Source organism: Bactrocera dorsalis, chromosome 5 (assembly GCF_023373825.1).
Source record: "Bactrocera dorsalis isolate Fly_Bdor chromosome 5, ASM2337382v1, whole genome shotgun sequence".
NCBI classification, from domain to species: domain Eukaryota; kingdom Metazoa; phylum Arthropoda; class Insecta; order Diptera; family Tephritidae; genus Bactrocera; species Bactrocera dorsalis.
This window is the reverse complement of record NC_064307.1, coordinates 73,501,419-73,516,750: the sequence shown is the minus strand read 5'-3', so window position 1 is coordinate 73,516,750 and position 15,332 is coordinate 73,501,419. Positions and strand designations below refer to the sequence as shown.

Below are 15,332 nucleotides of genomic sequence, written 5' to 3'. Positions count from 1 at the left end.
TATTTGATTAATTTCATAGAGACTGCTAGTTGCTCACAAAAATTTTAAATATTAGCAGACATTTATTTAATCGTTTTTCTTATTAAACATAACTATGGGAATGTCATTTCCTGCTTTGCATATTTAAATATATTTTTACATGAAATTTTTTATATATATTTGCGGTTTGTTATAATGTGCATACTGTTCAAACTTTATGCTGTTTTCTTTTAAAATTATTTTATGGCAAAGTTAGTATGTTTTTTTAATGTATTGATTGCTTCAAATATTTACAAAAATGTTCTATGCATTTTTATGTGAGGAGTGTCATAAAATTGATTATATTATAACTAAATATATATTTTTTCCTTTTTCAACTTTTGTTTTTTTTTTTCTTGCTTATAATCATTTTTTCATAATTTTTGTTTTTAATAATATTTATTTAGTAGTAACTTTTATTTTTTTTTGATGATTTTTATTTTTTTTATAATTTTTATTTTTTAATAATGTTTATTTTTTTACTTATTTTGCTTCCTACACTTTTCAAAATAATTTTTATTATTTTGTTCTTTCACCTGATTTATTTTATTTATGCTTTTTGATTTTTCGTTATGCAATCTACTTAAATACTTTTGTAGTATTCGCGGTCCCCTATTGCACCACCTGCTGTGGCGTATTAACGCTATTAAAGCCTTCTTACCATTTCAAGCTACTCACAGTTTTCTAACCTAACCTCACACTTCTCAATTTTTAACGTTTTTATCATTTATATTAAGTTACATTTAATTATAGCTTAGTCTAGTTTAAGTACCATTCTGCATTGCTTAAAAATATCTATATTTTCTCTACATCATTCACTAAATTTTGTATATAAAAATGTGCAGTAGCTTTAAATGCTTAAATTCTTTGATTATTAATTATTTGCCGTTAAAAATTGTTTAGTTTACGAAGACCAATATTTTATGTTAGTTAATCAAAAAGGGTGCCGAAAATACATACATACAAATGGATTATATTATAACCTCAAAATTTTTATAAAAGTATTTTTTTAGATAACGATATATTTTTTATATATATTATATATTTTTATGCAATCTATATATTTATGCAATTTCGTATATTTTTATATACACATGTTTGTAGCTATGCAAGTTAAAAGAGTTTAAACAAAATTCATGAAAAAAATGTATGGAATATACATATGTAGGTATATACTATATATTTTAATAATTTTATATATATATGTAGTTTAAAGCTTTTCAAGTTTGTTTGGTTTTCTTAGTAGATTTTATATTGCAAAAAAATGGTTTTTAAACTTTTTTGATGAAAATTAAAAATTTAAGGACAAAATATTAATTTAAATTTATTAAAATTAATTGTTAATTGTAGTATTGGCTTTAGTTTTAAACATAATTCATAACTAAAGGATTTTTAAATAAAAATATATGTATTTATTACAAAAAATATTCGAGGGCAGGTAGGAAAGACTAGAAATGTTACAAAAAAAAATTAATAAATTATTTTTCAGTAGATATGTTAGTAGACCTTCTCTTCTAAGTCACTTCTTATGTAATATGTTAAAAAATATTTATAAAACACATTTAGAAATATACATAAATGTGTAAAAAAAATGAAAAAACCACATTTAAAAAAAAATTTTAAAGAAAATGACAAAAGAAAAAATATTTAAAAAGATGAATTTAAAATAATTATTCCATAATTAACTAAAAATACGTAAGTAAAAAACAAAAGGTTTTAACATATGTATTTTTAATTTTTTTTACATGAAAATACCAAAACAACACAAAGTTAATAAATATCTTAAAATATTTTAAAAAAATATATATTTGAAAGAATGTTTGTTTTTTTTCATTATTTTTTAATTTTTTAAAATAATTCTTTAACAAAAAAATTGGTAAATAAATATATATGTTTTTTAAATATATTTTTAACGCATTTTTTAAAAGATTTTTTTAAATATTTTTTAAAATAAAAAAAAATATTTTAAAATAAACTATAATAAATTAAGTAATTAATTTCAGGGACTAGTTATATGCACAGGAACTGTTAAATTGCGATCTAAAATTTCTGAAAATTATTTTTGAATTATGCAACATGTTATTAATAAAATTTTTTACCTAACTACTTGTAGCTTAAATATATACCATTTCTTATAGAGCGATATAAAATATTGATTTGGAATTAAATTTCATGATTTCATACAGATTAGATCTCATTAAATAAAGGCATTTAGAAATTGAAATTGGGATTTTGCGCTTTAATATATGCTAATTACCGCTAAAGCTTATTGGTAAAAAAGGTTATCGGTCTAAAATTCTAGGCATTTTTAATTTTCATAGAGTATTTAAATATATTTAATCCAAAAATTAGTATTGTTAATTTTATACTAATTTAATATTAATATTAATTATAACAATTTTAAATTAATTTTAATTTTTTATTATTAATGTTACTAAAAATAAATGATCTCCATATTTCTATACATAATAAATGAGTATCTAAATGCGAGTTTAGAAACAAAAAAATTCAAATTCAATTATTTTTAATCCATGTTGAAAAAGCTACTTTTAAAAATTAAGAACCCATAAAATATATTTATCTTATATAATTGAACTATTTTATTTTTAAACAAATATATTATTGAGAGCACTTAGAAATAGTGTTGTTTGGACGGAGTAAGAATCTGGTCAAGCAGCGGAAAACATTCGTTGAGTCTAAGTAAGTAAAGTAAATCTATACAATATAATGGTGCTAATGCAGAAATCTAACGCGCCTTATTTACAAAATTTACATAACGTAAATATGTTTGTATATGTGACAAATAAATTGCTTAAAAAAATTATTCATAAAAATAGAAATATTTTAGGAATTAACATTGCATATTAACCGAAATTAATTCATAACAGTTTTTTGATTATGTACAAATTATACTTTTGACAATTTGTAAAAGTCTACGTCACTTATAGTTGTTAGTGCCTCCACCATTAGTAGATTCTATGCTTACTTTTGTGTACTCACATATGCGTGTATATGTGTAGGTGTCCGTCATTTTGTTTATATTTTGGGCTTTTCACTGAGTATCACTGACACATGATCTCGCGGATCGATGTCGGTTTCCGTATCTGCGAATTTCTGCACAGAAAGTTGCTCAGCGAGCTCGGCAACGCGCAATGAATCTGACACTGCAAGTAGAGAGAGAAAAATATAATGCCGTTATTAGCAAATGGAGACTTGTTTGGAGCGAAATTTTTAGTTTTCAAAATGTATAGATTTGACAAAGAATTCGTACTCAGAAATTATAATATATTACTGAGTCAAGTGTAGATGTCTCGTAGGAAATCGTCGAGAGACTGTTCAACAATTATACTAAAAAGTATTTGGGAGATGAGAAATCTTCTAAAAATATCAAATTTACGATCTCTTGGCTATACACTACGAAGTTGTAATTACAAAAATTAAAAAAAAAAACAAGAAATAAATATCAAATACACATACGTGACTTGCGGCGTGCCATTTTGGGCTTTGTGGGTTGTGGCGCTTTGCGTGCTTGATCGCAGAGACGGAATGCCTCCAGAAATTCGTTGAGATCCACAAAACCGTCTTTATTTATATCCATCATTTGGCACATATTCATCAGTTCTTTCTTTGAACCAGCCGATGGCATGTATTTACGTAGCAAATCCACCGCGTCACCAAACTCATCCAAAGATATTTGACCTGCGGATAATAAGAAAGCATGCAAGAAATTATATTGAAATTTAAATTAAATTTAATTTAATTTTGTTTAAGACACTTTGTAGCACTTTTTTCATACATACCCGAATGATCTTTGTCCAGTATGTGAAATATTGCTTCCAGGCTGCTTTTATTTTTGTACAGAGCATCGGTGACACTTGTAGAAGCCTCTGCTTCCTCGACCTGTAAATGAAATTGAGTTTAAAAATTAATATAATAAAAATATATTGAAGACAAATTCCAAAAGTTTTTGAAATAATTTCTACTTACTATAACATCCGTTTCAAGCAGCTCCAACGTCAGCAGATAGTTAACGATATTTGGTTCGTCCGGTGAAAAAGGCGGTGCCAATCTGTCGCGCATTAAACGCCATGGCAAAGACATTTGCGTCACACGCTCCATTATGTCGGACCACTGTGCGACTGTCACGCCGCCTGTAAAGTAAATATTTAGTATTAACAAGTTTTTTTTACAGCAGCACTTTCGGTTTACCAGTATTCTTTGGATCCAATTTTGAAAACTCCTCTTCGAGCTGTACACGTCGGTCGCGTAAACGCGCACCCAGTTCACGCAGCGCTGAGGCCTCGACAATGCTGATGCGTTGTTGGAATGATAGTCTGGCAGTCTTCGATGCCGCTGAGATATATTGCACAAATTGTGTATCCAATTGGGGGCCGAACTTCAGGTAGGCACCCTTGTTTGAACCAACGGCATAGTAATTGGATGCCGAGAATATTGTGATCACCTGGATGCAAGAAATATAAAATAAATTTTCAACTCTTGAAAATTATTTTTTTTTTCTACTTTATAAATGTATGTATTTTATAAGTCATGCTGTTTTTATAATAAATAAAATATACTACTGTTATTTGTAGTCCTGGTTTTATAAGATTTAGCAGAAAACCTGGCCTACATCTTGGCGCTTTAGAAAATCGTTTATCAAAGGCATGCACCAAGTATAAAAAGGAAAAGAAATCGCTTGCCTAGTATTTTCTGTGAAAAATATATTTAGAGAGAGCAAAGCGTTAAGAAAATAAATCACCTATAATAATTATTTTGCTTTGACTTTTATTCCAATTTACTAAAAAATTAAGGTTAGTCCGTCAAAAATATAATTTTTGAAAGTTTAAAGCCTCAATGCAAAGTTAAAGCTCATTGGATTTTACCAATACCCATATTTACTACTATTCAGGCGTCATTTGAAGGTCTATAGTACACACCTAAACCGAAATCGAGTTTCAAAATGTCTGAGGTTCTAAAATAAAGTTTTCCGATTGCACTATATGCCTTATATGCTTTTTGAAGAAAAAAATTTCGAGTAGCTTAGCCTTCTTAATACTTCCCTGAAATATTTTCGTCTTTCTTTGTCTTTACTTTATTTAAGTTAGATGTTTTTTTTACCTGTTTATTATGTGTGAACTCATGTCCGTCCGGTTTACATTCGTGTGAACGCACAAGGAACTTTAATTTGTATTTTTCCAGGAATTGTTTGGTTACATCGGGACCGAAATAGGTGCCAGCGCCACGTAGTGCATTCGGCTTACAGCCATCGGTAATTTGCGGGTCGCTCCACATTATGTCGAAGATCTGGAGGAGGTAAAATGGTTTTTTTATTACAAACGAGGTTGTTTAAGAGACAGTTCTGTAGCGCATTATATTGTATAATTTTTTTTTATTAAATTCATTTTTATAATCGAAATTAAGGATTTTGTTTTAAATCCTAAGTATTAATCACTGACTTTTTAAACAAAAAATTGAAAACTCCTAAAGGTAGGCAATATTTTTATAATTAATAAAAGTATTGCATACCTTTTAGCGCGGATATCCAAAATTAATTTACTTAATAGTAGGCAATATATTTAATAAAAGTGTGTCATACTCTTTAGATATTCACGCCAAAAGGTATGCAATAGTTTTTTTTTATTATAAAAAACATTGCCTACATTTAGGCGTATTTAATATTATAAATATAATATTATAAATCTTTATTAAAATCGCATAAAAATTAATTGTCGAGTACTAAATCGCCTAACAAATATTAATACATGGAAATGCTTCGTTTGACCTAAAATAAAATTTAAATTGACAACTTACAAAAAAAAATTAATTTTTTTTATTTTTATTATATTTTTCAATATATATATTTTTATAATATTTCAAAAATAAACTTTCAGGGAAAATAACGAATCAATGAGAACTCCTCTCCCAAAAATATGGAAGAATTTTGCAAGTAAAATATCATTCGACTCTTAAGTGTTGCAAAAATCACCTTTCATTAAATTTACACTTAAAAGCACACAGTCTCGAATCACATTAAATCATGGATTACTTAAGTGCAAAGTGTGAAACTCCTTTCACTTTGAACATAATTTGATAAATGGTTGTGATAAACTGGCTGAATGGATCATCGTCTTTGTATGTACATATCTACGTGGGTGTGAAACCATAGACAAATAGAAATATACCGCAAGGGGAAAGAGGAGCACATACATATTGTATATACTATATATGCAAGTAAAAACAGCACAGAAAATACAGAAAGTAAAGTAAAGTGTTGAAAGTAGCACAAACAACAGTTGCAGCGGCTAGTTAGACAAAGTGAGTAGGCCATTGGCTCAATAAGCTAGCCTGCCAAATAAGCAAGGTCCATTACACAATTCGTTGCGTAAAGGAAATGCGAAACAAATTGCTGGCAATGGCTTTTCAGCACGCATTAAACGGCATTACGCAATTAAAGCTAATCGAGATTAATGATGAAGACAGTATTGCATTTGCAGTTGTAGGAAGGAAGTACTCGTTTGTGTAATAAAAATGTTAAAAACGGTAAATTTACTGCTTAGTAAATTTGCAATTATTAATATTAATTTGAATATGTCAAAGGGAAAACATTAAAAGTGACAACAAAAACAATAAATAATAAAATATACTGAATTTCTAAGCAGATATCTTGTCAAAAAAAAAGTTTTTTTAATTTGAAACGGTCGGTTTGTACGGCAGCTATAAGCTATAGTGGTTCGATCTGAACAATTTCTTCGGAGATTGCATCGATACCTTAGACTATAATTCGTGCGAAATTTAGTGAAGATATCTCGTCAAGTACACAAGTTTTCCATACAAGCACTTGACGCCGATCGTTCAGTTTCTATGGCAGCTATATGCTATGATGGTCCGATATCGACCATTCCCATAAATTAGTATGTTTTTAGAGGGAAAATTATGAGTGTTAAATTTCAGAGCAATATGTCAAAAACTGAATGACTAAAACATGTATAAACAGATCAACAGATATATAGGCAGATATGGCCATTTTGACTCAGCTTGCCACGAAGTTTATATATATAAATTTATAGGTTTCCGACGTTTCCTTATGGGCATTACAAACTTCGCGGCAAGCTTAATAAACCCTCTTCAAGAAATAAAAAAAATTTAATGCCACTTAGGTAGTTACGTAGTGTTTGCTCCAAAATAGGAAATGCTTGATAAAAGTAAGAACAAAATAACTTTTCTCTGTTTTTTTTTTCAGTTTGAATTACAAAATTTTAAACTCACAACCAACTTCTGGAATTTAAATAGACAAAATTCTTACTTTTTTAAAGTAAGAGAGCAAAAAAAATATATAAAAAGCACATATGTTGTCGTAAAAACTGCACACGTGCTTTGCTCAGCAGCGCAATACCACTTTTTAAACAAATGCCAGGTATTTTTTCACACAGCATACCTCTTTGATATTCTTTTTTCTCGTACAAAAAAAGCGTTTACTCGTGCTAGCATTGAAGAAACGCATACGCCACGGCGCACCAACCAAAACATGTGGTTGGAGCTAACTTCAAAACGCTGGCAATACATAAACGTGGTATGTATGACCCACTATGCGAAACGAGCATATAAATCAGACAGTGTAAAAATATTTCGCTTTGAGTATGAACAATATTTTCCCTATATAAACGGCTTTTATGCGCATACTGCAGACTACTTGATGTTTCAAAGGACACGTTTGCCTCTTGGCTGTGCCGAACGTGCGTGCGTGTCATTTACACAGCAATAAAAATCCTTTGTTGGCATTAGCAAATAAATAAAATGTTTAATGCAATTGAAAGTGTATGCTTTGAAGTCTTATTAATCTCTTAGTGGTGTGAGGAGCAGGTGCGACTGAGGTGAAATGTGTTTATAAAGTATGATTTGAGAAGTATACACCTGGACTTAAGGCAAATAAAAATGTGACTAAATTTATGATTTTTTTTCAGGAGATATGTATATATGCAACATAGTCCCTCAGTTATTGAGTTATCAATCTGAAATTTTACACACGTCTGTTTCTCCGCAAGAAACTGATCAGTTGTCGAAACTGGCGATATCGGGCCACTACAGCATATAGCTGTTGTACAAAATGTTCGATGAAAATTAGGTTCTTTTAAGGAAAAAATGTTTATTTACAAAGATATCTTCTCGAAATTTGGCACGGATGATTATTCAAAGCAAAGCTATAATCTCCAAACATATTGTTCAGATCGGACAATTATAGTACGAGTATACAGCTGCCATACAAAGTGATCTATCGGTCAAACTCAAGTTGATCCATGGAAAACGTTTCTATTTGACGAAACTTGGCGTATATTATTATCCAAAGCATCGCTACAATATCTGAAGAAATTTTTTATATCGGGAAACTATAGCATATAGCCATACAAACTACTCGGTGAAACTAGAGTCCATGTATGGAAAACTTGTTTATGTGACAAGATAACTTCATGAAATTTGGTATAGATTATTACTGTAAGTATCGCTACTTTCTACGAAAATTTTTCGGATTTCGAACCACTACGACATATGTATAGCTCCCATACAAACTGAAAGTTCAAGTTAAATGTAAAAATTTTTACACCCTGTTATATAAAAAAATTCGTCTGTGAAGGTTATTATGACCTCTATGTATCCAAAGCAAACCTTTTTTCTCGTTCATTCTACTTGTACTTCTAACTCGTCTTAAATCCATTCAACATCAGACTCTTTCTTGTTAATAATTTCCTCACCCAGCTATGTGATTCTTAATTTTATCAATTAACAATCAGTAGCAGCATCTATAAAAATATGTCTTTCCCACATCTAAAAGTAAACAAATGACACACAAACATTTTTTTCAATCTTTTCTCGTGGCACTTGTTTCGTAATTTGCGCTCATTCATTATTTAACGGCGCCGCAACACCCAAAAGGCGCGACTGCAATTCATTAAATAGATATTGTGCTGAGAGTGTTTCTTAGAAATTGACTTTTAATGCGCATGTACACACAACCACAACCATTTTTTGCCTACAACCAGCAATTTTGCATGCAAAGAATTCCGACTTTTTCTCTTGGCATTGTGTTTGCTCGGTAATTTGTGTGCACAACTCATTTTTTATATTTGCCGCTTTAAAAAGCTGTAATTATATAATGGCTCTGTGTACATTTCGCGCTAATTGTTCGCATTTCTGCTTTTTGCAGTGATTCCAGCGAAATCTGCTAAACTGGGTTAATGCGCCTAAGTGTATACTTTATTCTGGTCGAAATGTCGTCAAGGTTGTGTAATATTCTTTTTAAGAGAACTCGAAAAAAAAGCATTTTTGGCTAGAAACAGTAATTATAATTGTTTCGAAAAAGCGCAATTATTGTCGAGCTGGTATTCAATGAGGACTAAATAATGTAATGGTGTTAATTATAACGAAAATATTTTGCATTGAATGCGTAAAAGGTTACTCATACGTCGTGCAGTCCCAAGAAGTTTAGATTCGGATATATGCAGTAAGTGGGGTATGCAGGGAAAAATATGAATATTTTTTATTATTGAATTCGTAAACTGAACTGCTTAGTTTTATCAAACTATTCTGAAAATAGGTGGACCGAACAAATAAAACATTTGAAGCATGTTGGCATAAAAAATCTAAAAAATCAAATTACTTGTGAAAATAGTTTCAGAATTTTTTTTGAGTAGGCTTTTTTGTATTTAAAAGGCACAAACGAGAGTTGGAAAGATAATGTTAATGATATCGAAACCAATGCGTTGTTGTTCCGATTCAATGCTCCAATATCAGCGTAATTCTTCTGTATCTATCGGTACTTTAAGGAAAGAGCACGAAAAATTTATTAAAAAACGAGCAAAAATGTTAACTTTGGTGGCACCGGAGCTATAATATCCTACACAAATACAAAATTCCATACATTCCTATCCTTCAGTTTGTATGGCAGCTATATGATATAGGGATCCGATCTGAACAATTTCTTCGCAGAATTTGTTATGAACTCAGATATTAATCGATGCCAAATTTCATGAATATATCTTTTCAAATGAAAAAGTTTACCATACACATGCTCTTAGTTGTAGCAAAGTGAAATACAAATTTTTCAGCCGAACTCCGAAAATTTAATTTTAAAATAAAATACAGCTTTGTTGTTGTTTTAACCCACAAATTATACATTTTTGCCGCATTTAACACTGTTGCCACAAGCATAAAAATTTACTTTTTATGACAATGCCGTCAAGTACTCAGCAAACATTTGGCAAGAATGTCATAACCGCAATAGCAACCACAGTAACAACAACATACACGCACACAAAAATGCGCGAGCATCTGCTTGAGACTGTTGTAAGTGAGCACATGCTTAGTTATGTTGTATTTGTAGCTGTCAAAGTGGTTGCTAAATATACCCAAGTGCATTAATACGTTCCCACATTAATGCCAACATGCGCTGACACAAATTTGCGCAGCATAACGGTGCATTTCGGCGGCACTATCTAGCGTACGTGTGCGCAGAAGCACGAAGTTGCGAAGCAAATGAGGAAACTGCGTTTACTTAAGGGAATTGGAAAAATTTCGTGCAGTTAGACTTGGTGTGCAGGCGATTTGCAGGAACTTACTAAAAGCACGTGTGAACCCGGCAAACGGTAGCATACACGTAATGTAACTATATGGCATGTATGTATGTATGCAGTTTGTCTTATATATTATCAATATTGTTGCACGTACATTGCTGCGTCATGCTGGCAATACGCTCTCTCCTTGTTTACTATTAATGCAAATACAAATCTTGAGGTAAATACCAAGTTTGTTGAACGAATTTTCACATAACCTCCTATTTGCAGCATATATAGTAACGGGTGATTTTTTTGAGGTTAGGATTTTCATGCATTAGTATTTGACAGATCACGTGGGATTTCAGACATGGTGTCAAAGAGAAAGATGCTCAGTATGCTTTGACATTTCATCATGAATAGACTTACTAACGAGCAACGCTTGCAAATCATTGAATTTTATTACCAAAATCAGTGTTCGGTTCTTTTCTTTTTTATCGACAAATTTTGTTCAGCGATGAGGCTCATTTCTGGTTGAATGGCTACGTAAATAAGCAAAATTGCCGCATTTGGGGTGAAGAGCAACCAGAAGCCGTTCAAGAACTGCCCATGCATCCCGAAAAATGCACTGTTTGGTGTGGTTTGTACGCTGGTGGAATCATTGGACCGTATTTTTTCAAAGATGCTGTTGGACGCAACGTTACGGTGAATGGCGATCGCTATCGTTCGATGCTAACAAACTTTTTGTTGCCAAAAATGGAAGAACTGAACTTGGTTGACATGTGGTTTCAACAAGATGGCGCTACATGCCACACAGCTCGCGATTCTATGGCCATTTTGAGGGAAAACTTCGGACAACAATTCATCTCAAGAAATGGACCCGTAAGTTGGCCACCAAGATCATGCGATTTAACGCCTTTAGACTATTTTTTGTGGGGCTACGTCAAGTCTAAAGTCTACAGAAATAAGCCAGCAACTATTCCAGCTTTGGAAGACAACATTTCCGAAGAAATTCGGGCTATTCCGGCCGAAATGCTCGAAAAAGTTGCCCAAAATTGGACTTTCCGAATGGACCACCTAAGACGCAGCCGCGGTCAACATTTAAATGAAATTATCTTCAAAAAGTAAATGTCATGAACCAATCTAACGTTTCAAATAAAGAACCGATGAGATTTTGCAAATTTTATGCGTTTTTTTTTTTAAAGAAAGTTATCAAGCTCTTAAAAAATCACCCTTTATATATATACTCGTATTATATATATTCATGAGTATCTGAGGGTCAGCAGCACGTCCGTTTATTTAATTAGCAAGTTTTCTATGTGTTGCGTGTATGATCAGAGTTTCTGCAAGTTAAACTTTTTATGGCCTGATATGACAGTTTGGTAAGAGATACTCATTTGTTTAGTTGTTGTGTGTGGATTTTTTTCTAAGCTGATTATTCGTGGATTTGCCTGCATTGAAATGCAAATATAGATTACTTTATTGTCCGGATAGAAAAGAAGCAACCTCTAGGCTACGTACGAATTTGGCATTCCCACAAAACTAAACACAACCATCTTAGAGCCATTGAGTAACACCAAAAGCTGCGTCAGGATCGGGAAAGACCTCTCCAAACCGTTCGATACCAAGCGAGGTTTTAGACAAAGGGGCTCCCTATCGTATGACTTATACAATATGTTGCTGGAGAAAATAATATGAACTGCAAATACAGCTTCGAACGCCAAGACAGAATCACTCTTGCCCACAGCTGCTATTTTGGATGTGGGTGTAGTAGACAATGGAAAAGTAAAGTGCTCTACCGACGAACAAAGACCAAGCTATTAGGAGTATTCGAGATAATAGTTTTGCGGAAGATTTATGGACAGCACATTGACAGCGACGAATACCGCAGTCGATGGAGCAAAGAACTGTACGAGACACATGGCGACTTTGACATAGTTTGGGGAATGAAAAGACACCGGCTACGTTGGTTAAGTCATATTGACCGGGTGAAAGAGGATAAGAGTATTCTAGCTTTGAAAGTAACCTTAAAACCATAGAAATTATCGATTCAACAGCAGCCGAGGAAAGCAAAAGGAGACGAAGAACTCTGCACTCAGCACTTGGTGTTCCCAATTGGCACCGAATGGCGAAGAAAGAAACGACTGGCTCGCTGTAGCTAACTCAGCTATAACCACGTAAACACTGTCTATGCCAATAAAGAAGAAGAAGAAATGCCAAGATGTCAGCACAAAGTACCTTAAACATTTTGTAAACTGCAACACCATTCAACCAACAGTAACAAGAATTCCAATTAGAAATTATTCGAAGTTAGCAAAAGCAGTTGCAAGTACTTATAGCCCATCATGCGCTCTTCTACATGCCAGCCAGCAGATAGTTTGACATACTCATCTCATTTCATCCCAGCTCAGCTCATAAAATGACGCACTCGGAGTTTGCGTTAATAAAGTGGCACATTTGCGTGACATGTGTTGCTCGCAAGCACGCAATAGCGTCGCAATATTACAACTGCTCAGCTGTGTGTGCAGCAGCTTGCCGCACTAACGCTTTTCCGCTTTGGCGTTTTTGTGTAGTGTTTCAGCTAAAATTGCTGCTCTTCAACAATGCAACATGGTAAAGGACTGGCATGTGGATAATATGCTTAAGTACATAGATATTTCCTGCTGCCACACATATCCTTCCTGTTCTTGTGAACTTTCATGCAATTTTATTTTCAAGCGAATTTTCCGGCTTCGTTTTTATTTTTCTTATTTTTTTCAATTTTTTTTTTTTTTGTTTTTTTTTTCCTGTTTTTTGCTTTGCTTTGTCTCGCCTTGTGGTCGGTGAAACGTTGGCTTGTTGGATTACTGCATTGTTGCATGACAGACACTGCAAGCAGAAATGAGAGCATGCCAGTGCCAATGACATGCGTGTTGTTGTTGGCGACATAGTTTGTGGCTCAAAAGTGTAAATACGAGAATGGTTTGAGAAGTAGGGTATTTAGGGAGTGAAGAATAATTTGCATAAAATATCTGCGGCCAGGCAATTGTCTTTTTTTTACGTTTTTCAATTGTTTTTTCATTTTACCCTGGCCTTGTTAAAATTTTTGAATAGTAGCTGATGAATTGAATTCTCATAAACTATCGCATTTTACTCCTAATTTTATGAATATAATTTCTCCATAAAGCTTTCAGCTTACTCTTTCTTCTTTTCAAAATTGTGGACATGATCTCATTATTAACCAAATTAACTTCAATGTTAAGTGTGAGAAATGCCTTTACTTATAATCGACATGACATGATAGAGACATATTAAATTTATGGGGTTGAAGAGTAAAACACTCCGAAAGATGGAGAAAAAAAAATGTGTGTATGGTCTTTGAATTGGTTCAAAATATAAACGATGACCGGTAGCTGCCACTATAAATTGCAGCAGACAATTGATCAACGATCCTACGTTCAGTGAGAATATTTTTTAAGTCTACCGAAATCTCGTTATAACTGGCGGAGGAAGGATCTTAACCGCATCACATCTAACATCATGCCTTCCAAAGTCCAAACAAAAGATAATCTTCCGTTGCGACATTTAAATGCTTGGATAACCGCGTACATTAATTTTCATTTGTTTTTCAAAATTTGTTCAGCTAACTGTTAGCCATGCCGTATTAATTTCTTCACCAATCTTGGAAAAATTTGTATATTTTACTCCTCAGTGATTACACCGATTTTTCAAACCACCCTCGTTCAGGAAACGCCTGCATGCCTACATAGTTGCTTTTGACTTAAGGCGTGCACCGGAATGCACTAGCTTCGCTACACTGTAGCTGACAGCACATGTTCACTGTTCGCCTGCCATGTGGACATGACACGCAGACATGCCCTAGAAGGTGTATGCAAATAGGCGGCTTTCCTAGCTTAGAGTGCTCTGACATCCATTTGCTTTTTTTGCGAGTTTTCCGCCGAGAAATATGTGCACATGCACACATTACTATACATGTGTATAGTATGTCCGCACGTTGGCTCAGGTGTTGCTACTTTCGCCTGGCCTTCACTTGCGGCCTAGTCCGCTGACCGTTTATTTTGTCGGCTTGTATTTGTCATTCCTTTTCTGTGGTTTAATTATGAGTCTCCATTGCAAATTATTTCAACAATACAGCTGGCAAAGCCTGTCACTTTTAACTATTTATGACGAGGCAAGGCAGCAAAGTCACACTTTTGACTTTACATACATATTTACAGACATACTTGCAGCTTGTGTAGGCTTAAGGCACTCCTTGGCTTTGGTTGCATGCAAAAAGTGAATTTTGTTGCAAAAGAAATTTAGGTGTAAATTGAAGTGTAGCTGCATTAACACTCTTATGTATATTAGTAGTAGAGAACTAAAACGATAAGGCGTTTGAAACTTCTGAAGGAAGGATTCAGGTATAGTATGGTCTTACACACTTGGAAGTAACCTGGAAGTATAGACAATTGCGTTGGTGGATTGTTGATCATTCCATACTGTCTATTGTGCCAAAATCTCGACTTGTGTCTCAAACATTGAATAGAATATATGAAAATGAAGGATATGATATCAAGTGCAACTGCTTGAATTATGTGAGATGAAGTTCTTTTTCTACTTTATTCTTACACTAACTACTTTATCTACAGTCGACTTGCTGATGGATTTTCAGTCAGAAGCAGGTACAATTTTGGGGTTGAGGGTGGATATTATAGGTCATAGTGACTTTAGTCCACATCGTATAGTCTAATAACTGAAATTTTTGGTCTCTAGGTAGGTTTTGAATATTTA

The 15,332-nt window shown here is 32.9% G+C and overlaps 1 protein-coding gene across 3 annotated transcripts in view; it reads right to left on the bottom strand.

Moving 5' to 3' along the window:
• Nucleotides 1–2,614: 2,614 nt before the first annotated feature.
• LOC105227342 (serine/threonine-protein phosphatase rdgC) overlaps nucleotides 2,615–15,332 on the bottom strand; it is a 102,486-nt gene continuing 89,768 nt past the window's right edge. For all 3 annotated transcript variants that reach the window (XM_019990718.3, XM_029550702.2, XM_011206618.4), the window contains 6 exons: nucleotides 5,137–5,322; nucleotides 4,228–4,480; nucleotides 4,006–4,169; nucleotides 3,819–3,918; nucleotides 3,496–3,717; nucleotides 2,615–3,182 (listed from right to left, as the gene is read on the bottom strand). In XM_019990718.3, the coding sequence (XP_019846277.2) occupies nucleotides 3,055–3,182; nucleotides 3,496–3,717; nucleotides 3,819–3,918; nucleotides 4,006–4,169; nucleotides 4,228–4,480; nucleotides 5,137–5,322 (1,053 nt within the window). In that variant the 3' untranslated portion in view covers nucleotides 2,615–3,054. The remainder of the gene's footprint in view (nucleotides 3,183–3,495; nucleotides 3,718–3,818; nucleotides 3,919–4,005; nucleotides 4,170–4,227; nucleotides 4,481–5,136; nucleotides 5,323–15,332) is intronic.